The 22,554-nt window shown below is 47.5% G+C and overlaps 8 protein-coding genes across 8 annotated transcripts; 2 read left to right on the top strand and 6 right to left on the bottom strand.

Annotated features, from left to right (window-relative positions):
- Nucleotides 1-236: 236 nt before the first annotated feature.
- On the bottom strand, nucleotides 237-1,481 carry GLAREA_05318 (MurD-like peptide ligase, catalytic; the record flags this gene model as incomplete). Its single annotated transcript, XM_008078607.1, has 1 exon — nucleotides 237-1,481. One exon carries the CDS (start codon nucleotides 1,479-1,481, stop codon nucleotides 237-239), a length of 1,245 nt encoding a protein of 414 aa, XP_008076798.1.
- Nucleotides 1,482-2,022: 541 nt separating this feature from the next.
- On the top strand, nucleotides 2,023-3,388 carry GLAREA_05317 (uncharacterized protein; the record flags this gene model as incomplete). Its single annotated transcript, XM_008078606.1, has 3 exons — nucleotides 2,023-2,033; nucleotides 2,086-2,728; nucleotides 2,792-3,388. The coding sequence occupies 3 exons, from the start codon at nucleotides 2,023-2,025 to the stop codon at nucleotides 3,386-3,388; spliced, it is 1,251 nt and encodes a 416-aa protein (XP_008076797.1).
- A 1,892-nt stretch (nucleotides 3,389-5,280) lies between these two features.
- GLAREA_05316 (Protein kinase-like (PK-like)) lies at nucleotides 5,281-9,952 on the top strand (the record flags this gene model as incomplete). Its single annotated transcript, XM_008078605.1, has 2 exons — nucleotides 5,281-9,359; nucleotides 9,409-9,952. 2 exons carry the CDS (start codon nucleotides 5,281-5,283, stop codon nucleotides 9,950-9,952), a joined length of 4,623 nt encoding a protein of 1,540 aa, XP_008076796.1.
- A 1,883-nt stretch (nucleotides 9,953-11,835) lies between these two features.
- Nucleotides 11,836-12,942, bottom strand: GLAREA_05315 (Protein kinase-like (PK-like); the record flags this gene model as incomplete). The annotated part of the gene is made up of 1 exon (XM_008078604.1): nucleotides 11,836-12,942. The coding sequence occupies one exon, from the start codon at nucleotides 12,940-12,942 to the stop codon at nucleotides 11,836-11,838; it is 1,107 nt and encodes a 368-aa protein (XP_008076795.1).
- A 362-nt stretch (nucleotides 12,943-13,304) lies between these two features.
- On the bottom strand, nucleotides 13,305-14,817 carry GLAREA_05314 (uncharacterized protein; the record flags this gene model as incomplete). Its single annotated transcript, XM_008078603.1, has 2 exons — nucleotides 13,305-14,200; nucleotides 14,499-14,817. The coding sequence occupies 2 exons, from the start codon at nucleotides 14,815-14,817 to the stop codon at nucleotides 13,305-13,307; spliced, it is 1,215 nt and encodes a 404-aa protein (XP_008076794.1).
- A 353-nt stretch (nucleotides 14,818-15,170) lies between these two features.
- Nucleotides 15,171-16,196, bottom strand: GLAREA_05313 (uncharacterized protein; the record flags this gene model as incomplete). The annotated part of the gene is made up of 1 exon (XM_008078602.1): nucleotides 15,171-16,196. The coding sequence occupies one exon, from the start codon at nucleotides 16,194-16,196 to the stop codon at nucleotides 15,171-15,173; it is 1,026 nt and encodes a 341-aa protein (XP_008076793.1).
- Nucleotides 16,197-17,782: 1,586 nt separating this feature from the next.
- GLAREA_05312 (Class II aaRS and biotin synthetase) lies at nucleotides 17,783-19,272 on the bottom strand (the record flags this gene model as incomplete). Its single annotated transcript, XM_008078601.1, has 2 exons — nucleotides 17,783-19,133; nucleotides 19,184-19,272. The coding sequence occupies 2 exons, from the start codon at nucleotides 19,270-19,272 to the stop codon at nucleotides 17,783-17,785; spliced, it is 1,440 nt and encodes a 479-aa protein (XP_008076792.1).
- Nucleotides 19,273-20,468: 1,196 nt separating this feature from the next.
- On the bottom strand, nucleotides 20,469-22,310 carry GLAREA_05311 (Protein kinase-like (PK-like); the record flags this gene model as incomplete). Its single annotated transcript, XM_008078600.1, has 3 exons — nucleotides 20,469-21,746; nucleotides 21,797-21,953; nucleotides 22,021-22,310. 3 exons carry the CDS (start codon nucleotides 22,308-22,310, stop codon nucleotides 20,469-20,471), a joined length of 1,725 nt encoding a protein of 574 aa, XP_008076791.1.
- Nucleotides 22,311-22,554: the final 244 nt, after the last annotated feature.

Here is a 22,554-nt window from a genome sequence, read left to right as displayed (position 1 = left end):
GGTAGTTTGTGTTTCGAAGCTTCACTGACGACGAAATGTTTCGAGTCGAAAGTGGTTACTGAGTAGAGAAATGAACATCTGTGGAAGGAAATGGAAACGCAACCTAAGAAATGTACAATGGAAAGAGCCAACTGCCAATGGAGTGTATATACAAGGTAGCGACGACTGCCGCGCTCTCCGCGCAACGAAGCTCGTAATGAATTGATGATACACCATACAAGAAAACAATCAGAACTCTAACCTAACATTTCATGCTTGCGAGTTTCCGCATCTCGAAGAAGACGTAACACATCCGACACGAGGTATAGACTTCCAGCGGTGACAACAGGTCCGCCGTCTGCAGCGACTGCGGCCCAGCCCAGCGCTGCCATCACATCTGTTCCAGCATCTAGTTGCTGAGAAGCGTTCACACCTAGGAGAGTGGCAGTGTTTAAGATGTCCTCTGGAGGCATAGCTTGGACCCATGGCATTCCATCCACCGGGCCAAATTTCACTGCTGCAACGCAATCACCAGAACGAAGTAGCGGTTTGAGTATACCTTCCATTTCCTTCCCCTTGGACGCCGCTAATACCCAAGTTACTCTTTTACCTGGATTCCGCAACTTTCCATCAACATACGAACCCAAAGCCTGAGCTGACTGTACGTTGTGGGCACCATCAATCAGCACCGGCTCTGTTCTAACCATAATGCTTCGCATGTCCACTGTTTGAAGACGGCCTGGCCAGTGTATGTTCTGGATAGCAGGGCTCAATCGATGCAATGGCGACTGTAGCTTGGTATAAGCCAGATGGAACGCGGTATACGCACAAGCAAGATTCTCCCACTGATGAGGCTCGAAGTCCTCAGGGGAAAGGTCGTCAAGAAAGGAGGAATCTGTGGAACCGAGAACCACATCTGTCCCAATCTCCTTGGCGTACTCTTCAATCACTCTCCGAACTTCCGGCGGATTGGTCTTGTCAACAACACATGGAACGCCTGGCCGCATTACCCCCGCCTTTTCTCGGGCGATCTCCTCGATTGTGTTCCCCAGGAAAGATTGGTGATCTAGACCAATCTTAGAGATCACTGTGACCGCCTTGTTGCTCAACACGTTCGTTGCGTCCAAACGGCCTCCTAAACCCACCTCGATCACCCCCATCTCGATTTTCTCGTTGGCAAACACCTCGAAAGCCGTGGCTGTGAGAAGCTCAAACTCCGATGCCCCAATCTGCTCCTCTTCATTCCTTCTATGAACAATCTCCTCGGCATGGCGGAAGACGGATTCCTGTATGGGATTCTGATCAACGGTAATGCAATCCCAGCGGTCAATGAGATGAGGCGAGGTGAATCGACCACATCGAACCCCGCCAGCATGGAGCATCGCAGACAGATAGGCGCAAATCGACCCTTTCCCGTTGGTGCCGGCGACGTGTATGACTTTCCATGGCTGTGGGGTATGCCGGACGAGACGACCGATCCGTTTCAATCCCAGCTCTATCATGTTCTCGTCCTCGGCCACTGGCCAATTCAGTCTTCTGCACGTCGGATCGCTCTATGCGATTGAAAACATCGAATTAGGGGAAACAACCGGACTGCAGTATGCATTCACTGGCATTGAAAATGCTAGATGCGTTGTCGTGGGGGTAGCAGTGCAGTGCAGTCAACGGTGAGCGGTGAGCCAACTGCGTTACGACTCCGTATGTCGTTGAAGCAATTGATCCAAGCTTCCGAGTTCGTCTCTTTCTTCAGCCTCGTCCGGCGGGCCCCTGCACTCGGAATGCCTTGCAGCTGACCGCGAGACCCCCAAGCGAGCTAAGCCCCAAAGCTGTCTAGCGGCTTGGATCTCGTGGAGAGAAGTGATTCTGAAGATTCGCGAGACAGAAGGAGGACCATCAACCGCGATCCAAACATCCAGCACCAGCCATCGCGATAAACCAACCCCATCGCCACCGCCGTCAAAAAGTTCATTTTTCGGGTCGCTAAGGTCGTAGTGTTGACCTTACTAACTTTAATTACGCTCAATCGTATCTCTCATCGCTAAAATGGGCCTTCCGTAAGTTCTCGTTATGTTGGGGCGTTTGCGTTTTGGAGGCTAATAATATCAGATTGTTCATTACTCCTGTCGAACCTGAGGTCGTCATTGAAGCTACAGAAAAGACTGCTGCGGGACCGAGATCTGCTATCCGCCGACAACGCACCCTTCGAGGCCCCAATGCGCGTGCCGCGATTTTAGACAGCAGGCGGCGCCGTATCCTGTCCACAGTCGCCGATGTTTCGCCCGAAGAATATGAGATCTGGGAGATGCAGCGGACCAGTCCGCCAGCAGATGTCGAAGCGAGGGAAATTGATATCACACACCGAAGAGGAGCTCAGCGACTGCTGGCAGAAGCTGAGCGGTTAAGGGAATCGCTTGGTATTGAACGCCGTAATCGATCTAACGAGCCCGACGGGCCGTCAATGATGCCACCAGTCCCCGAAACCAGGGATTACTATGGCATTAGAGGCGAGCTCGCTGCTCCTCGACAGCCCTCTGATCTCCAACGTCTGGCCCGGAATCCTGCCCCAACCCCTCCATATACAGAAACAGATCTTGCTTTCCTCGCTCGAAGAGGCTCTGGCTCTCCACGACCATCCTCTCTCGCGGCCGCTCTCTCCTTACCGGGCCAGCCTTTGAATGACAACGAATCTAGACGAAGACGGATTATGGAGGAGCACGCCAACCGCACTGCGCGACGACCCCTGGGCAGGGTAAGTTCTTCTTTTTTACTCCAAGAGCTGCCTTACGGTCTTTGATGCTAATTGTATGCATAGAGGCCAATAAGGTCCACATTATCGGACAGAATCGTCGCGGCCAGCAGAGAAATTGGACTGGGTTCCACAGAAAGACCTCGACCTTTCGCAGATGGTCTAGGCGATCGAGACCGAAGTTTAAGTCCTGAGGGCGATTCAGCTTGGGATACTCTTCGTGCTAGTATTGCGCCCGACCCCCAGCCACCAAGTGTTGGATCATCTTTCGCTTCCGCAGCCGCTGCAGCCTCTTCCAGCACAGGCTCTGCTGTAACATCTGCGGGTACTTCTATGACAAGTGCAGGGCCGTCTGAAGGGGCCCCAGGCACTCGAGATTGCGATATGTCTGATTCGGCATCCAACACTGATGAGGATGAAGAAGACATGTACGGACTACAGGAGTTTCATCGAAGCAGCGGAGAGCATCTACGACGGTCATATGCTGAAATGGTGTCATCCCGACCACGACAACAATCTCGCAATGACAGCTCGGCCGATGAGGTCGACTGGGCAGCGATGCGCCGAATCATTACAAGTCTCGTAGAACGCGACGATGTCCCCGAAGAATGGTGGGCTTCAGCAGGACTGACCCGAAATCTTCGTCACGAGCCCATGTCTTAGCTGAGCTGGGAGATCTATGTTACACTATTCTGTACTCTAGATTAGACTCGTTATTTTTTTCTTGCAAAAATTCATGGCGTTGGGTTTCATGGGATTTCGAAAGTATTTGGCGTTTAAGAGATGATTTCTGATGGGCGGAACTGGGATGAAGGGGCTTTTGGATGAAAATGCTCGGTATCGGCGTCTTGATTGGGATGCGATTTTTACAGGATGTTGGCTTTCGTGGCATGGCATGTGCACATGATTGCACATAGCACACAAGGATGGGTTTGGAGTTGACACACCTTTTAAATATAGGATCAACCCTGGAACGATTTCATGGGGGATATGAATAAATGATTCAGGGTTCAATGATCTGCTAGATTCCGCTGTTCACTAGCAGCTTGGAACAACAACGCTCTCAAAATTGTAATAGTCCTTGAGGTGTGAAATATCCCTCGTCTTTCACTTGTGGCATCTCCTCGAGCTTCCAAATCTCTCCGCTATCCCATATAGTTTTGATAAGCAGAATGAGGCTGGCATGCGGAGAATATGGCAGATCATCGGCTGTCAACCAATTGTATGTCCAACGTGAGATATGAAACGTATTACCAAATTATTTCATGCATGTGGGCTTGTCAGATCCAGAGATTCCAGACTTTGAACTCGTCTGCAGGGACTTGGGAGGTAAAGCAGCGGTCTGGCAAGTCCATCCGCTAGAGGTTTGCTAATGGACGGTGAGTATGGATGGTGATTTTCTTGAGTACTTGATAGTCTATTTTTGAGATATTTTGAATCGTTTCTTAAATACCATAACTACCTTTTGGCAGTAAACAGTTCTATTCAAAATGGCCTTCCTGAGAATAGAATCAGGGTAGAGAATCAGGGTGGTGAATAAGGGTCGTGTGGGGCGTGTGCTCGCGGTGGACGAGATACATAATTCTGATTACCACCATGATTTGAGCTATGAAAAAGCCATGGAATTTGTCAGATCCTAAGTAGAGTTCTGGATGAGTAAAGTTACTAAGAATAATATAAAAACATGGATATATTAAGTTGTTGAATACCTAGGTAGATAACCGTTGTGTCTCGCTAACATTTCTTCAGCTCCATAATTTTATGCACCACGGCCACATCCGTGCAGAACTCCATGCCGCTTTTCCTCTGCAATCCGTATCTCGAGGCCGCGGTCGAAATTCCGAGCTCAGCCTTACGACGCTTGTTTGTCATTGCCAATTTCTTTCCGAACGACATCGACAAACGTTTCTGAACGTTTTTGAAGCCAACATTGTTCCCCGTCGCGACCTTCAACTGGAGAATGATCGCCCGATCTCCCAACGACGCTACCCGACTGCCACTAGACCTACGACGACGAAGACCCAACGAGGCAGGAGCGACCCTCCGTCGAGCCCTCGTGCAGTTCCCAAAATCGCATCGAACCAGCACCTCGTAACGCAAACCCACGCCCCTTCGACGATAATTCCGCATATACGCATAAACATATGATAATACGGCGCTGTACATTATGTTGGTCTAGAATCGCCGATTTGTGAAGATAGTCCCCCCGCGAAAGGTGTGGTGGTAGAGTTTGGCTGGAGCCGCTAAGCAGCGTGAGAAGATCGTGGGATTGGCTCTGGTGGTGTTGCTTGTCATTCTCGTCGAAGACCCTCAACTGGCCAGTCAAAGACGGAGGAATTCTGGATACTCTACCAAACTTCGCGTTCGAGTAGTCAACTCTCCAAAGGTGTGCATCTCCCCGTTTTTTGAACCTCACCGATTACCGTACGTCTGAATTCTTGAGTTTACTTGGTTTTTCGCTTTTCCACGTTCTGTACCATTGCTGTATAAGCTTTCCATAAGTGATTTCGATTTCGTCTTTTTCATCGTTTTCGTATCGATCCATTAATTCCATAATGTCTTTCTCAGAAGAACATTCTCGCGTTTTCGCGACTGCGTTCAAAACGCAATATCAATTTCCTGGCCCGTCTAACCGTATCCAAAAGGTCTTCGGAGCTTCTCCAACCAATAAATTCATTCTGAGCATTGCTCCTGCCGTTCGCAAGACAGCCAGTACCGTTACCCAAGGAATTGCAGCTTTCGCACCTTCCGTCAGTAACATCTCCATCTTCATTCCCGACATTACCCAAGGAGTCGCTGAGAACAACGACGTCCAACCTCTCTATTCTCCTACCGTCACAGAAGGTGACCAAAACCCTCTTGCCGAGAGCAACAACACCAAGGTCTCTGAGAAGACTTCGGTCCCTCCAACTAGCGATACAAAAGTCGCCGGAGCTCAAAAACTTCTCTTCGCCCCGAAGCGCCTTGCTTATAGGAAATTCAGCGTCTCTTTGGAGCTTGTCGTCAGGAAACGCCTTGTCCTTAGGGAGCCAATTGCCTTTAAGAAGCCGGTTGCTGTTGAGAAGTTTTCTACCGTTGTCAGGCACCCCGCCACCATCATCAGGAAGCCATTTGTTGTCAAAGAGCCTTTCACTCTCGATCGCTTTTTCACTCTCGAGCAGTTTTCTACCATTACCAGGCACCCCGCCACCCTTATCAGAAAGCCATTCGCTGTCAAAGAGCCCTTTACTCTCGAGCAGGTTGATATCATCGAGCAGGTTGATACCGTTATTAGGAAGCTATTTGCTGTCAGAAAGCTCTTCACTCTCGAGCAATTTGATACCGTCACCAAGAAGCCAGTTGCAACCGAGGAGTCTGCTACTGTCATCAAGAAACCCGTTGCCGTTGACGTCTCTCATCCTCTATGCGCACGTTGTAATGCCATGGTATCCCAACCGAAAGATGGCCCTCGACAAACGAAGGCAGTCCAGAGCCCTGGCCTGGAAGGATGGCGACTTGGTGAGTGCTTAGGAAAGGGCGCTTTTGGAGCAGTGTACAAGTCCATGAGCTGGACCACCGGAGAAGCTGTCGCCATCAAGCAGATCAAGATAAGGGATCTCCCTAAAAACAAACAGACTGGCTTGCCCGAGTCGCACGATGTCGAATCCGAAATTAGATTGCTGAAGAACCTTCACCATCCCAACATCGTCAAATACCTCGGCTCCGTCAAGACTCCAGACAACTTGAACATCATCCTCGAATATTGTGAAAACGGCTCCCTCCATTCAATTATCAAGAACTATGGCAAGATCCCTGAAAATCTGGCTGGTATTTGGATGGGCGAGGTTCTGCTAGGTGTCGTCTATCTTCACGAACAAGGTATCATTCATCGCGACATCAAAGGCGCGAACATTCTCACCACCAAGGATGGCAAGATCAAACTTGCTGATTTCGGTGTCTCTACGGCGCTGACTGGAGCGGACCAAGAGAACGAAGTCGTCGGAACACCTTATTGGATGGCACCAGAGGTTATCCAGTTGACGACGGTAACAATTTCATGCGATGTCTGGAGCGTTGGTGCTACTCTTGTGGAACTTGTGACCGGCAATCCACCGTACTATAGGCTTGATCCAATGCAAGCTATGTTCGCCATTGTCGAAGACGACCATCCACCATTACCTGAAAGTGTTTCATTAGCATGCCGAGATTTCCTTCTCCAGTGCTTTCAAAAGGATCCCAATCTCAGAATTTCTGCCAGGAAGCTTCTCAAACACGGTTGGATCACCGGCTCTCGTAGATCAGATGCACCAGTTGCAAAGCCCAAAGCCAACTTCAAGGAGGCCGTTGAGGAGGTCAAACTCTGGAACGAAGCGCTGAAATCGCCCGATGGTGTGAAGACTTTCCGTGCTTCCAAGCTGTCCTCGTCGATACCCAGTCCTTTGGCGCCAAAACGCGATCCGCCTCTACGAAAAGTACACGAGAACGAAGCTCCAAAACCTGCTTTCGCCACTCCCACAAAAGTGCCTTTGTTTCCCTCGAAACCAAAAGGCTTAGCCGAACCATCACACTCCGCCGAGTCTGATGATAATTGGGATAGCGACTTTGCCTCCGCCATCTCCCCCAGCGCGCTGCATTTACCGCGCTTCAAACCCCAAGACAACTTCGGCGGAAAACTATCATCTGATCATTTGAAATCCTTTGCTTCATTTGATCAGTCCTCAAACGAAAATGCGTTCGGGAACAACAATTCCTTTGGCGAATCTGCGACTATCCGTGGGCCTCGCAAAGCTTTGGAGGCCAAAAACTCCTTCGAACCAGAGACTATTCGAGCATACAAAGTCAAACCTACAGTTGTCACTCAAAACTTGAAACCATCAAAAGTCCTGAAAGAAGCGCCAAGAAAAATATCTTCCAGCGTTCCGCCACGCCCAAAATCGCCTGTGAAAAGTCAAGCGGAAAACAAATTTGTCTACCCAGCAAGACCAACCAAAATGTTCAGGGAGAGTTCAGTCGATGACTACTCTGAATTAATCGTAGATAATGACAAAGCCTTCGATCGTAGATTTGGCAACATCAAGAACGATGGACTTTCGCCTCTCTCTCCCAGGCTCTTCCATCCTTCCGACCTTTCCAGCATCTCACATTCAGTCAAGTCACCTCTAGTTATCAACGGAAGCACGCCCAAAGAGCACGGCTCTCGTAAGGATGATCCAGCAATGCGCCGGACAAGATCATCGGTAGAGATTCAAAGGTTCGCTGAAGTGGAAGCGGATAACGACTTTTCCGATTTAGTTGTGAAAGAAAATACCATCAGCGAACGAGGCGAGAGCGATCAAGATTCCGAGGATGGGATGGGCACTTTAATGCTATCGAATATGTCCTGGGCGGGTGACGAAGATGATTCGGAAGACGATGTCTTCGCATCCTTGGAACAGGGACTCGACGATTTAGATTTACATGCCAACATTGCCAGGGATAAACATGCTCGACTTTCATCTTCAGTAGAGACAATCATCAAGTCTCTGACTACCGAGGATACTGAGATCCGCGCAAATCTTGCAGCCCAGCTCCTTGATGTCCTCATCGAGTCTCCCGAGGTCAAAAGCATCATCATTAGTGCGCATGGCATGCTTCCCATCCTGGAGATTCTTGGCGAATGCGATACAAAGAGTAACCAGGATATGATCTGGCGCCTCTTGAAAGTTATCAACATTGTCATCTTGGATGACACTGCACTCATTGGAAATCTATGCAACGTGGGGGGGATTCCCACAATGACTACGTTTGCGAATAAAAAATTCTCCAATGGTATTCGCCTCGAAGCAGCCTTTTTCGTAGAACAAATGTACCAAACATCGACCACACTTCAGATGTTTATCACCGCCGGTGGCCACAACACTCTTGCTGACCTCCTCGACGAAGATTTTGACGACGCACGAGACCTGGTCTTAGTTGGTGTGATCGGAATTTCAAACGTGTTCGAACTACAGGGGCCAACTCCCAAGAACGATTTCTGTAGAATCTTCTCCAGGAGCCGGATTTTATCACCGCTAGCATTGATTTTAGATCGAGTCATCAGCGACGACGACGAATTATCCAAAACTCTCGAGGGTAAAATCGTAAACATTTTCTACATTTTCTCTCAAGCAGAGAATTATGTAAAAGAACTGGTTGTAGAAGATCGTCTAGTACTCAAAAGAGTTCTGAAAGGTCTTGGGCAGATGACACCAGTACATCAAATTACGATGTTGAAGTTCATCAAAAACATATCCATGCTTTCAACTACCTTGGACAGCCTCCACGCCGCCAATGCGATCGAAATCTTAATCGACTTGCTCAAGGCGAACATTCGACTGCGAAATTCCCACTTCCGAGAAATTTGCAACCATGTTCTGAACACGCTCTTCAACCTCTGCCGACTCAGCAAGGGGCGCCAAGAAGACGCCGCTCTGAATGGGATCATTCCCTTATTACAGGAAATCATGACCACGGACCGACCTCCAAAGGAATTTGCACTTCCCATTTTGTGCGACATGGCACATTCCGGAAAGCTAAGCAGAAAGCTTTTGTGGCGGCACCAAGGCATAGAGTTCTATACGACACTTCTCGAAGACCAGTACTGGCAAGCGACAGCTCTGAATGCCATCTTCATCTGGTAAGAATCCTACTTAACCGCTACTCTTACTTTGCTAACCAAATTTTAGGCTTCAAGAAGAAACAGCAAGAGTCGAACATGCACTTCTGGAAGGTCCATTCGTGCAAGCAATTGTGAAGACTTTCAACACCCCAAAACCCGGCTCATTCGATATCGACCTTCTCGATCCATGCCACAATCTCTTGCGACTGAGCTCGCCTGTCGCAGCCGCCATGGCTCGCACCGAACTATGGACTGGCATATACAACAAACTAAACCACAAAAAGCCTATCGTACGAGTCAATCTTCTTCGAATTGTCCGCGACATATGCGATGCTGTCGATCTCACATCAAACAACATCCGAAGGCACAAATTATTCGCCGCCATCGAAAATCTTGCTGAGCACGAACCGTCACCGGTAGCCAGAAGTTTGGCGCACGACATCATCAAAAGAACCATGGCCAAAGAAGGCCAAGAGCCCCTCAACATTGGTCGCTCTCGACGGGTGTCTTCAATACCAAGACCCAACCGGACACCCAGCGGCGAACACAAAAGCCGCTTACCCACACCAAGAAAACTGATGGGCACACCATCCAGGAAACGAGACAGCTAAACGACATAAAATCGATTGATTAAGAAACTTGTTTGGCAACTCATATACGAAATGCAATATACAGAGCATAGGAAGAGTACATGTTTTGGGGTTGTGAACAACATGGAAAAGATACTTTCTTGGTCTGGAAACGCATTGGGAATAAAGCAATTGAATTCGGGAATTGGGTTGATCATTGCATTGAGCAAAGGGGACAGCATTGGTATCAGCATACGGACACTTGTGGATTGTTGGGAATACACCCTTTTTAGGGAATAGATATGGGAATTGGGTTTGTACACTACGAATAATGAAAACGATAAAAATTAATCTTCTTTTGCAATTGATTTGTGATGTTGTGACGGAATTGTTTGGTAAGTGACTTGGGGTATGCTGGAGTATGATGAGTTATGTTGGCTCGTTTTCATTCAACATAACTCAAGGATTTTCCAAACACAAACACTTTCTGCCAAGTAAACCATGGAATCATTTTCGCGCAACACTTGACTCTAACACCTAAATGACACATGGCTTCTTGATTTCCTGGTGTCCAGAGGAAACAGCAATGTGTCTGAATTCGAACAGTCAAGTATATTAATATGTTTTCGAGACAGAAAGTCTCCTTCTGATTATTCAAGAAATGTTGTTTTACTCTGGCGGAGGGGACTAAGAGGCCAAGAGGCAGTCTGTGAGTTTTCTCAACTTATTGGTGAGTAGTGACAGAGCCTCCATCTTAAACCAGTGATCAACCTACTTCTACTAGTTATAGGGTAATCAGAGTAGAATAAAGTAAAGCATACTGCTATTCCTCGCTAAGTTAAGAGGTTTGACTGTATGAAGCTATACTAATAGTGCTTATGAAGGTCTGAGGAGATGAGTCACATGATATGGGCTGTGTGACGACTACCTACGTAGAATTCCTAGCCCATTTATTGGCTAAAAGTCATGATGTTGCGCCACTCACATCTACTCAAAGTACTTCTAATTAGTCTGAGTAGAAGAACGAAGATCATGAGTAGCGGTAAGTGTTCTTGGGGAGAGTATGAGTAAGGGTCGTGACTCTACCGAGTCTACTACACTCATTCAATACCTTGTTGGGAGAGATTACCCTCGGAATCTGCATGTCGGAGCTAGAAAAACAGCATCTCATTGTTCAATGCTAGTTGATCTGGTAGGACCATCCTTCTTTACTAACTACAGACCCATTCAATCCAGCCGGGTATTGTTACTCGGCCTGAAGATTTGAATTGAGATATAGTCATTTACATAGTAATTCAAGGGTCTAAATGCGCTCTGCCCTAGTCTTTGATTCCCCACACTGGCCTCGTCTACTGATTAAGAGAGTTGTTCGGTATTTCATGAAAATTTCGTGTCGAGATAAACATCATTTCTCATTTTTTGAGAAAGTCCAGGAGATCCTCTTCCTTCTGTTGGTTCCAAAATTCTCCATTCATGACACGTTGAACGTACGCCTCGCCTGCAAGACACCAATCGCCCTCGCATTTCCTCATTATCATCGAAATCGTCGCACCTTTCAACAAAACGATACTGTCTCCGATCTGGCTTTGGGGGTGAGCAACACCAACATATCCGCGACACGTAACCATCAAGCCTCGCCAGAATTGTGTCACTCTGGCTGCATGAAATTATGATCTATAACTCAAGATAGGATTTCTATCTAGCGATGGCGTCTCAGCAATCCCTACTGATCGCTCAGCTGTCACTGCCAAGAGTTCTGTTGATTTTTGAACATGAGCACAAGACCAATCACCCACAGAACGATCATGAATTTTGAAGGCGCGTATGTGATTGAACAGAGATCACTGGGTTGTTGGATCTCTATTGCTCAACATTAGTCCGTCTTCTTCGTGGAAGAGTGCTGTTGTCTTTACCAGAAAGGAGATCTAATCGTCAGCCAACTCCTTCTTGATCCGCTCAAGCGCCTGTATATCCCCTGCCACCGAGCCATGCAGCTCAGGATCAATCCAACCTTCTGTATTTCCCCCTCCAAAATCAACGACCCAAGCATCATCAGTGACCTCGTCAATGAGAATATTCGCCATCTTTGCATCACCCCAAATGATGTTCCGAGCGTGCAGAGCTCTCAACGTCTCTTCGATTTGGCCTGACCATTTCTCTTTTTGTGCCTTGCTAATGGTGATTTCTGGTAGCGGCGGTCCATTTCCTTCTTTGACCAAGGTGCCGCTTGTGGCTTTCGCACAGCGCAAAGCATCTTCGAGGTGGTAGCCAAGTGATGCAATGTAGTCGATTAGAAATCCTACAATGCCAGTGTGCGATACGATGAGTGCCTGAAGTTGTGGGACCCTGACAAATGCACCAAAATTTGTTGTTTGAATCTGAGAGAGCTTCTTGACTTCATCAGACATCGAATCATGTACGGCGTTTCGAGTCACTTTCGCACACATAATCTGGCCATTGACGAGAACTTTGTAAACGTATGGAAATAGCTCGGCAAGAACTTGAATTTCGGAGACTTGATGATGAGGGACACTGATACCGATTATGTGAGGGTCTGTGATGGGAGGGTGAAAATCGAGGGTTGGTGCATCATCCCGTTTGACGGCCACAAGTTTCCCGTCTTTGGTGACGATTTGCAAGTCGATGATTTCGGGGTACATCCACGAACGCAGCGGCTTAATCTGAGTCTCGTCTTGTGTCTCTGGAGCAAGAGCTTGCATTAATGATTGAGATGCCTTGAGAACAGCGATTTCAACCTCTGCTGACACTCTGTCCGATTCGTCCATCATCCTCTCAACATCTTCCTCGTCATCACCTTCGCAGGAGTCAACTTCCTCCAGTCTTTGAAGGTATTGAATTTCGATAGAGTTCATAGTATCGTAGCCGAGGGGAGGGTTGGGAGACAACAAAATGTTGAATATTTTGCCGTTATACTTGCAAACATACATGTAAGTGTATACCTCAGCTTCCAACTTGGGCGGGCATATCATCCATGCGAATGGGTTGAAGTCGGAATTGGTTGAAGATGCCATGTGTATAGCCAATTATCAGGTTTGATTGAGCTGTTAAGTTATCTAGTTTCGGGGTCTTTTCTAGTACGTGGACTTATGGAGAATTGGGAGTAAATAGGTGTGCTCCCTTAGGAATTTGGACACGCTGTCCCAATAAATTATGTTTATGATATGCCATAATTGTGGCCGCCAGGATTTATTTCCGCCAATTCTCTCTAACGAGTAAGGCGTGCCAAAAAATCACTTGGTATCGCCGAATAAATTCTCCTATAAGAAAGTGCTTCGGACGGGAATGGAACAAAGGGAAGCATTAAATATGTAGCTGTAAGCAATAGAAAATAGTAATCTAAACCCCTGACCCTAGTCTAAACAGAAAAGAGTCACTATCCTAGCCTAATTAAATTCCACTCTCTATTATCAAGTCTAGCCCAATCCTTCTCACCAACCAATCCACAACCTAATCTATACGCTGTTCTATTCTCCCATCTTACTACTAAGACTTTAAGGTATCTGCTCGGCTCCGCAATCGACCTGCCAATGACCACCAAATCCACTTCAGTAGCCTCGCTATCGCCCTCCCTAGGATCGACGAACAAATCCTCCGTCGGGCAAAATGGCCCATATTCCTCAGGGAGCTCTGTTCCAAGAAGCTTGCTTAGATCTCCTGTTATATGGGCGTGCCCATCATAAGTGATCGTCGTCTCAGCAAGTGGGTTTGCCTGACGCTTCTTGGTGGGAATCTCGGGATGTCGTTTTGAATCGATTTCTACCCCGTAGTTGGCGTCACCAACGATGACGCTCGCCATAGGATATATGACTCTTTGCATAAGTGGGACATGTTCGTAGAAATCCGTAAATGCTGTCCTCACTCCGCCAAATCTGGGTTTAGGTTCTGGCAGTTTTCGACCACAGCTCTTGATGGCTCCCGGGCGCTTTGTCCATTGAAGATCATCGCCTGAATCCAGGTGCAGCCTAATAGGCTCATCCGGATGGAACTCTTTCCTAGACTTGGGAAGGCCACTGTACTGTTCACGATCATAGTATTGTTCGCCTCTAGTGGTTCGATAGATCCAAAAGGCGGCCCTGCTGGACCAAAATTGAAGGTGGCCGGAGTCCACAAAAGGAGAGGTATTTGCCGTTAGTACGTGGTTAATGGAGTCATTGATCTTCGAAGGGGACCCCTTCCACTCGTTGCGTAGACCATTCAAACGCCAATCGTACAATTGGCTCCAGTGGCCCAGTAACTTGTTTCCGGGGGACAAGCGACTGACATGGATCGCTAATGGATGCTAAGCTTCCATCCACCCCTTCTCTGTAGAAATAGATTTCGGGGTCGACAAAGGCATTCCAGTCCCCCGGGTCTAGCCATGTGAGACAAAATTCGGACGATGTGTGGGTTTTATCAGATGGGCTCCAACCAATCCAGCTCCAGCTTGGAATTGCGATTTCTATGCTCGAGGCGTTGGATCCCATTACCTTGGAGTACGCCCGATTTCTGTGTGATTTACCGAAGGCCTGCCAACCCAGAGCCCAATTAAACCGTGAGGTAGGCAACCCCTAGAAGAAACGTTCGCTACTCTGCATCAAGCTCAAAGCACTCGTGATTCCACTGAATGCATTGAGTGCATCTGACTTAAAGGTGAGTTGCCTTTGATAATAATCGTCCACGAGGGCCTCATATGTCCGAAAGTATCCATGATCCTTCTGCGCGATAGCCATCTCGTCTTTCCTCCCATTCCCAGGGCGATGCATAAACTCCACGGCAATGCTGTTTTCCAGTACGGTCTCCTCCAACCAAGTAGCACATTGACATTGCCAGTACACTTGTTTCTCTGAAAAATTAACTTTCGTCGGGACAGCACCCTTTCTTGTAGTGTCCACGCCCGTTGAGTCCATGAAGATTTCTGAATACCGCGATATATTCCGTCGTCAATTACTGTCAGAAGATTCAGATCTGGGAGTTTGACAACCTCTTGATTTACCTCACGTGCTCTAGATCCAACACCTGGGAGCCCAGTGTGTGCATTATCACCTGCAGCCGCTACTATTGTGAAGACTGCAGTTGAGTATATGCTCCCCATTTGGTCGATCTGTTTCTGTTTGGAAGTGAAATCGTCCTGGACGATGCACAAAGAATCTACCCAGAGGAATTTCTCCCCAAGATCTCTCACTAGAACGATTGCATCCCAAATGGTGGCTGGAACGTTGCTTGATTTGAGGTATCCCGGGCTCCTCATCTCTCTTTTGTTTCATTGCTGATGTTTTAGTACTTGCACAGTCCCCCAACAATAGCTCAGCGCTACATAACGACATTTTGAAGGTGCCTCAACGACACATTTCTGAACAACGTCGATAACGAGGAGGCAGTTCAAATCAGGCATACTATTATCCACCCTGGGCAATTTCTCACATATAGTATGAGATGTTTCGCAGGTCGAAAGCCAGAATTTGACAAGGTTTAGGTCGAGAGGTCCATGACCGATGATTCGACCTGAGAATCTCGGGTCGTCCGACGTGTTATAGTGGGTAGCAATGAGAACACAGTCGTCCTGCGACAGACATCCTTCTTGAATGTCCTTAAGCTCGAGATGAGCTGCCCAAAGAAACACGTCTTGCCTCTCGTCTTGTGTCTGACCGGCAAACTTAGAACCTCTGAAACGCGAATCGTCAACTTGTCGAAAGGGTGGAGTCCCAGCCACGTCTGCAACTGTAGGAACAGACTTGCAACAAGCCTGTAGTTGTAGCAGATCTTGACAGTCATAGAGAAGCTTATGCCTGCCCTTAATAACCCCTTCATGTTCCGAAGATTTGCGGCCAAGTGTAAAGGACATCCGTTGTGTGTATCGTGTTGGGTTGACTTCAAGCGACTTCCCACAGAAAGTTTCACTTGAGACAAAACACTCGTCCTCGTCCGCTGCATGAAATGCCTCCAAGCGTTTCGATACGATATTGCAAAGCTTACAGCGTGATCTTCTCGTGTAAATATCCTTGACATACGAGAATGATGCAGCTGACTCGCCGTAAACTTTCTGATCGTCTCGATCGTATTGATCTTGATAATTGTTTCCTGGCCCCTCGGGATTTCGCGCGCGTCTCACGAGGCTGTGGAAGTTAAGTTTGCAGCAGAAGTCGCAGAGCGGACTTGTGTCCATAGCTGCTGCTCGTGCGTCGCGGATAATTATAGTCCGAATATCACAGTGGACCGTTTCTAAGCAGCGATATCTTGTCTTAAGATTGATTAGAGATTGTAAAAATTGTTTCCAGGATTTGCCCATTTTAAATGGGCGGACTGCTTGACGCGGCAGCCCCCCTCGTTGGGCAGCGGAAAGGTTCAGGCATCGCTACTGTAACAGTGAGAGAAATGGCCAGTCACACATGAGTAGGACCATGAGGCCATCCAATACTTAGGATGCTCACGAAGCCACATCATGGTGTCTGCTGTCAAAAATCAAGCTCAGGCCTCGCATTGAATCTTTTTCTGCCACCCCAAAATACAAAGGAAGGCTAGAATCGACGTGCAGCATCGAGGCATCTTATCAGGTAGGGGACGTTGTTGACCGTGATACAGGTGTCATTGTATGGGTGGCCTCAGCATTACGAAAGTGCTGTAATTCTGGGTAGCCATTTGTGCAGGAATATGTTTTCAACTCGCAAATGATATTGTTGTTGGTCGAAATGTCTGAAATTGTCAAGATCCGTATCTCTAAAGCCTGATTGTCGAGCTCGTGATACAGCTGTAACTGGGGACTATCAGGAGAAGAGGTGGTCGCGATATATCCAGTTTGCATATCCATCGTGCAACGAGAGAACGCCAATTCCAAGCACAAGTAATTTGGCGCATAAGTTCAAGGAAGACTTTGTGTCCTTGTTGACTTTCCTGTTTCCTGATAAGGCGTGAGGCTGAATGGTAAGCAGTTTGCCCAAATACTCAGCCCCACTTCCCCCACGAGACAAGCCGCATCATTTCTTGAAAGTCCCTTCCCATCGTGACAAAATTGAGATACCGAAATACTTCGTACTTGTGCTCGTGGTCTATAGTTGACTCTTGGTATTCCAATTCCAAGATTGAACGTTGCTCCCGCAACTGGGCCGACTTCCACGCACGGTGGTAGGACTGCACAAATCCAGCCAAAAGTACACCAAAGTCTCCAGACGAAAGTACCGCAGATTTGAGGTTTGTCGAAAGATATCGCGCGGATTATACCCCGTACTAATCAAATTCTGGAACACAGAAAGTCTTCTCGTGAGGTGTAGTTGAAGTAGGGAGCTACCTAAGCGAGGTGAGCCCCCCAACAGATGCTGGGAAACCTTAAGCGAGCCTATTTACAATATCCATATCACCAAAATTCAGAACATCTTCCACGGTTACAACTTTAGTGATGCTTGCTTAATGCCAAAGTCTAGATGTAAAATTACTCGCTTCGTTTGTTCCTCTTGCAAAGTTTTCATCAACTCACAGCCAGGCATGTGATTGTAACCAGACCTCAAGAACACGAAAAGAGATCTCCAAAAAAAATCAAAAACATACAACAGTAGGTATTCGCTGGTGGTCACCCACCCAACTACTAATCTACCGATCTGAGGCTTATATTTGGCAGAGCGGACGGGATGCCTAGTTCTCCTCAGTCTATGGTCGTATGTGATGATGGTGTCTCTGTTAGCGTTTATAATGCCGAAATTTTGAATCTTTGAATCCTGTCAAAATTCGCAAGTCTCGAAGTCTCGTCAGAAATCCATTACCATAAACATGACTCCATGATAATATGACCTAGCTACAGCTAATTTAACCGGCTGCTTCAACAGTTGAGTCACGGGCAGTGTCCGTCAATCAAGAGGCGAGTGGCCTTGGTAAGCGTATTGTTTAATTGGAAATAGTAATCTTTAGTAGCTTCTTTACTTCTTCAACCAGGTCCTCTCTAGAGACAAGTTGGCCTCGATCTTTGGTGTCATTTTCATCATTATCTGGCAGCAGAACTTTTAACCTGACTTGCCCGGCAGATAGTTCGTCCTGGCCAAAGATGACGGCGAGGGGCAAGTCCTTCGCCGCCTTGAACTGCTGAGGCAGATTGGGCTTCACTTTAGCTGCAAACTCGGCCCGGATACCCGCATCCCATAGTTGGCGAGCTACCATCATGCGTTCCAAAAGAAATCCGTTGGAATCTTTGCCACTAAACGCCATGATATACACATCAATCTTCGGTTTCTGCGCTTTCTCGCGTCTTTCTTCAAGAACGGTGCAGATGCGGTCCACACCAAACGAGACGCCGACACACGGGATAGGGCGCTTGCCGTACATGCCCACCAGACTGTCATACCGACCACCAGCAGCAATGCTACCAACCTGACTTGGCTCAGGCTTGCGCTGTTCTGAACTTTGAATTCCTTCACCAGAAACCACGGCAACATTACCGCTAGGCGGTTTGGTAATAATCTCAAATATCAAACCAGAGTAGTAGTCGAGACCTCGAGCGAGCGAAAGGTCGAAAGAAACCTTGTTAACAACATCTAGTGCCTCCAAATAGGAGACAAGAAGGCGCATGTCGTGAAGTCCCGCTTTCATATTCTCATTTGCGGAAAATCCTGGATTCGACTCGAGAAACTGTAGCACCTCGTAAATATCACCGCTGCGTCGAACATAGTCGCCAATTCGATCCGCAACCTCTTCTAAGAGGCCTTTCTCCTGAACCATTTCTCTCTTAACTTCGCTCCACGACATCTTGTCCATCTTGTCTAATGCTGAGCTAATTGAGCGCATCTTTTCGTCCGGAACACCCGCAACTGCGAACAGGCCATCCAGAATCTGTCTGTGATTGATCTTTATTGTAATCTTCAAATCGAGGGCCTCAAAGACCTCAGCGATGATACTCAGAATCTCAGCGTCAGCAATCATAGGGTCATAAAGGCCGGCAATGTCGAAATCGCATTGGTGGAATTCGCGAAGTCTACCCCGTGATATCGCTGGTTGGTCTCGCCGATAGACCTTTGCGATCTGGTAGCGCTTCACATGTGTGATTTTTTTCATGGCCAGCCAGCGAGCAAACGGAACCGTCAGGTCGAATCGCAAAGAGCAGATTTCGCCACCTTGGTCGGCCAGGTCATACACCAGATGCGCATCTTCGCCATACTTTTCTGCAAGAACTTCCTTGAGCTCAAAAACGGGTGTGTCTAGGGGAGTGCCTCCGTGGCGTTTGAACACACTGCTGATCGTCTGGCTTTTGTAGGTGAGTGAAGAGAACCTAAGACCGGTGGTTAAGTTACATACAAGATATCTTCACGCCAAGCCAGGTCTGACCCAACCCAGTCGCGAGTGCCTTTGGGAGTCTTTAGTTCAAAGCCTGGACGACGAGACATCTTAGAATCTTTGGTTGCCATCAAGATGAAGATTCGAGTAAGCTCTGGGAGGATTTTGATTTATGGTCGGTTGCAACCTTAGACATGACTCATCGCTAATGTTCCAGTACAAACACGTGCCCCTGAAGCAATCTTGGGTAGACTGCTCGATAGTTATTAGTTAATATATAGTTAGATTGATGAAATAGAACGCGGGCTCCCTCAGTTCTAGCAACCCTACGTTGTGACCACCAAGATAAGACAGCAAAAACTAACACGCTCCTAAGACCGAATGTAGTATCCCTTTCGAGCAGGTCACAAGGATGCTCCAGGAGGATGCTTCAGGAGTTGGGCTCTAGGCAGAAGGTTTACGATCCACGCAAACATCACTTCTACCCCAAACTGCCAGCATCACGTTCCTGATTATCAAATCCCATTTGAGATCTAGTGTCGGTGCATCGCCGAAATCAAGATGAAGAGGAGCGTCTGCCCAGTGCTCCTTATTCTTCGGTTCTATGTGACGGGAGTCTATTCTCTCAATATATATTGTTAACACGCTTACATAGGAGACACTTTTCGGAGGCAAAAATGGGCTCTACGATATGACCACCTCGGTAACTACAATTCATACATATTCAAACTCACGATGATTCTTTAGTTCGAACGTCTTCGAACGTCTTGGAAAGTCAGCGAAAGGAGACGATATGGAGAAGAGTCAAACATGTCTCGCTTAAAAGGGAGGAGGAGGCGAAAAGGAAAGAGTCTACTGTAAACCTCTTACTCTCCAAGCTACGAACGTGCATTGCTCTAGAATAGGCATAACGTGCTAGATTTCACTCTAGTGCTCTCTGTTGAGACGCATCAAATCGTTACTTTCCGAAAACTGTGACCAGGTCTGATCCTTTTCCTTGCGGATTCAGTATGCAAACATCGTTAACAACGTGGAGCTTACCACTCACTGACGAGATTCATGAAACACTATAGACTCCATGGTTGGGACTACAAACATATCTTTGACTTCTCGAGTGTTGGGAAATAAAAAGAACAATAATCTGTTACCGGTATTCTATGAGTATATACACTCTTCGTACCCACCTCTATTCTATAAACACTCGAACCGCTAAACGCATATACAAAAGCCCCTTACTTTAATCGTCGTCTGTGCTTCTTTCAGGTAAGATTACCAACCAATACCATTAATCGACTAGTCGTTAACCTCAAACCATCCCCAACACTCTTTGAACCTTCAACCAAGTCTCGAAAGCCTCAAGCTTCATCCCCACTCTAAAGTAACCTAACCAGGCTCCTAGGAGCCCCAAAATGCTTGTAGGTCTCCAAAGACTACCTCTTTTCTTCAAATCCTCCACCTGTTCTTCGTAAACCGTCCTCGAGCAATATCTTGCTAGGATTAAGAACGTCCTGACCGGTCCAAGGCGAGTGTGTAGATTCTCATCCAAACTCCGAGTAAGATCATTGGTTTTGAGAATGAGAAGAATGATTCGAGGAACTTGCCCAAGCATCTGGACAAGCTGTTGTAGCATCCCTTCACCGAGTGCGTCGTTGATGTTCTTCTTCTCGGCATCGCTTTTTGCTGTGGCGATACTACTCTTGACGACCGTATAATCTCTACCCGTGATCGCTGAAGCAAACAATGGGAACTGCTCATCGGTGATTCCAGCTACTTCTTTGGCATATTTCCTCATTCTCGTCTCATCGGAATCTATGACAGCAAGCCAAAGCTTTGCGTAACTTCTTCTCAGGTCTTGAGGAATATCTCGGTAAAGCCCGTGATCATACAAGACGACGTCAAAGTTTGCTCCCCTTCGGTTGTTGTTCTTTCGGATTGCTATGTTACCACCATGAGGGTCGCAGTGGAGGGGTGCATTTGTACCGAAGATCATCTCGTTGAAAATCCTCGAAAGGGCAGCAGAAACATCATCGCGGTCAATGTTGTTGGAGTCCAGAAATTCAAGGTCGTCGGGGCGATGTCCGGATACGTTTTCCATAACCAAAATTCGTTTTTTGGACCACAGTACATTTGGAATGACAAGGGGTAACTCGGGGATGTGCGAGAAGTACTCCTTGGCTCGTAGTGCGTTCTCCCCCTCGCGGACAAAGTCCAGTTCTTGAGGAAGCGAGTATTCCATCTCTTTTGATAACCACTCCAGGTCATATTCAGGGAAGAATCTCTTGAGAGTAGAAAATGTAAATTTCGTAAGACCCAGATCTAAGTCTGCCCACTCTGCAAGTGCTGGATGCTGAACCTTTACGGCGACCCGCTGTCCGGTTTCCTTGATAGTCGCCAAGTGCACTTGAGCCAAAGATGCAGCACCTATTGGTAGTGGCGAAAATTCGGAGAAATACTCTGAAAGCGGTTGGCCCGTATCCTTTTCGAACATTTCTCTGATCGATTCGATGGAAGAGACGGGGCATTTGTCTTGAAGTGGTATAAATGTAGTGGTCCATTCTAAAGGCAAAAGATAGCCCATCGCGCTCTACGGATTATCAGTATTGCTCCATGCTAGTGAAAGATTATGCTGCTCACAAGATGTTGCCCAAGCTTAATAAAAATACTGCCATTCTTCTCTAGTACCTTCAGCGTCCTATCTGCGCATCTTTGATGACAAGCCTTCAAGCTCTGGTTCTGCTCTTCCTCATGCTCGTCTCCCAATTGCTCGTTCTTATTCAAGGTGACTCGGTAACTACAAGTTTGTTAGACCTGGTTGCCTCCTCCAATCTCCATGTATCCTGAGTTATGGACGCACTTACTCATTAATACAAAGTGCCAGTGTCCCAGCAACTCTCCCCGTTCTCTGTACAGCTCTATAGGCATGCTTGGTTTCGTCTTGAAAGGCAAGTGCAGTGAGACCCAACGTCCCTGTCGTGGCAGCCAAAACTACCCTTCCTCTCTTCTTTGGCTTCCCTCGCGCCTTTGCCGCATATCTCCCGCCTGTGACATATCCTCTAATGCTTTTTTTCGTCTGCGATTGAAGCGTACATCGTGTACAGGTCCATGGCGCAAGAGTCGTTCGAGTGAAGGCCCTCGCTATCGGCTGCATTCTGCTATTCCTATTCTGCCTTGCGCATGCCAACTATGTTACCGTATCATGATCGAGAGTTTTAGTCTCAAGAGGAAAGAAATGGACCGTTATGGGCGTTATGAAATTGGTTGAGGAGGATCCGCAACAAAAGTTTCCCATGCGATGACATCGGCATTTCGAGGAACTTTAATCCCTGCATATTCTCGTGTCTCTGTCGACATCCTTGTCGCTCTGATTGAGCTTCATGACTGCCCCTCTCAAT

The sequence above is a fragment of the Glarea lozoyensis genome (assembly GCF_000409485.1).
Source record: "Glarea lozoyensis ATCC 20868 chromosome Unknown GLAREA10, whole genome shotgun sequence".
NCBI lineage: Eukaryota > Fungi > Ascomycota > Leotiomycetes > Helotiales > Helotiaceae > Glarea > Glarea lozoyensis.
Note: the sequence above shows the minus strand (reverse complement) of the source record. Positions and strands in the feature narration are given on the sequence as shown.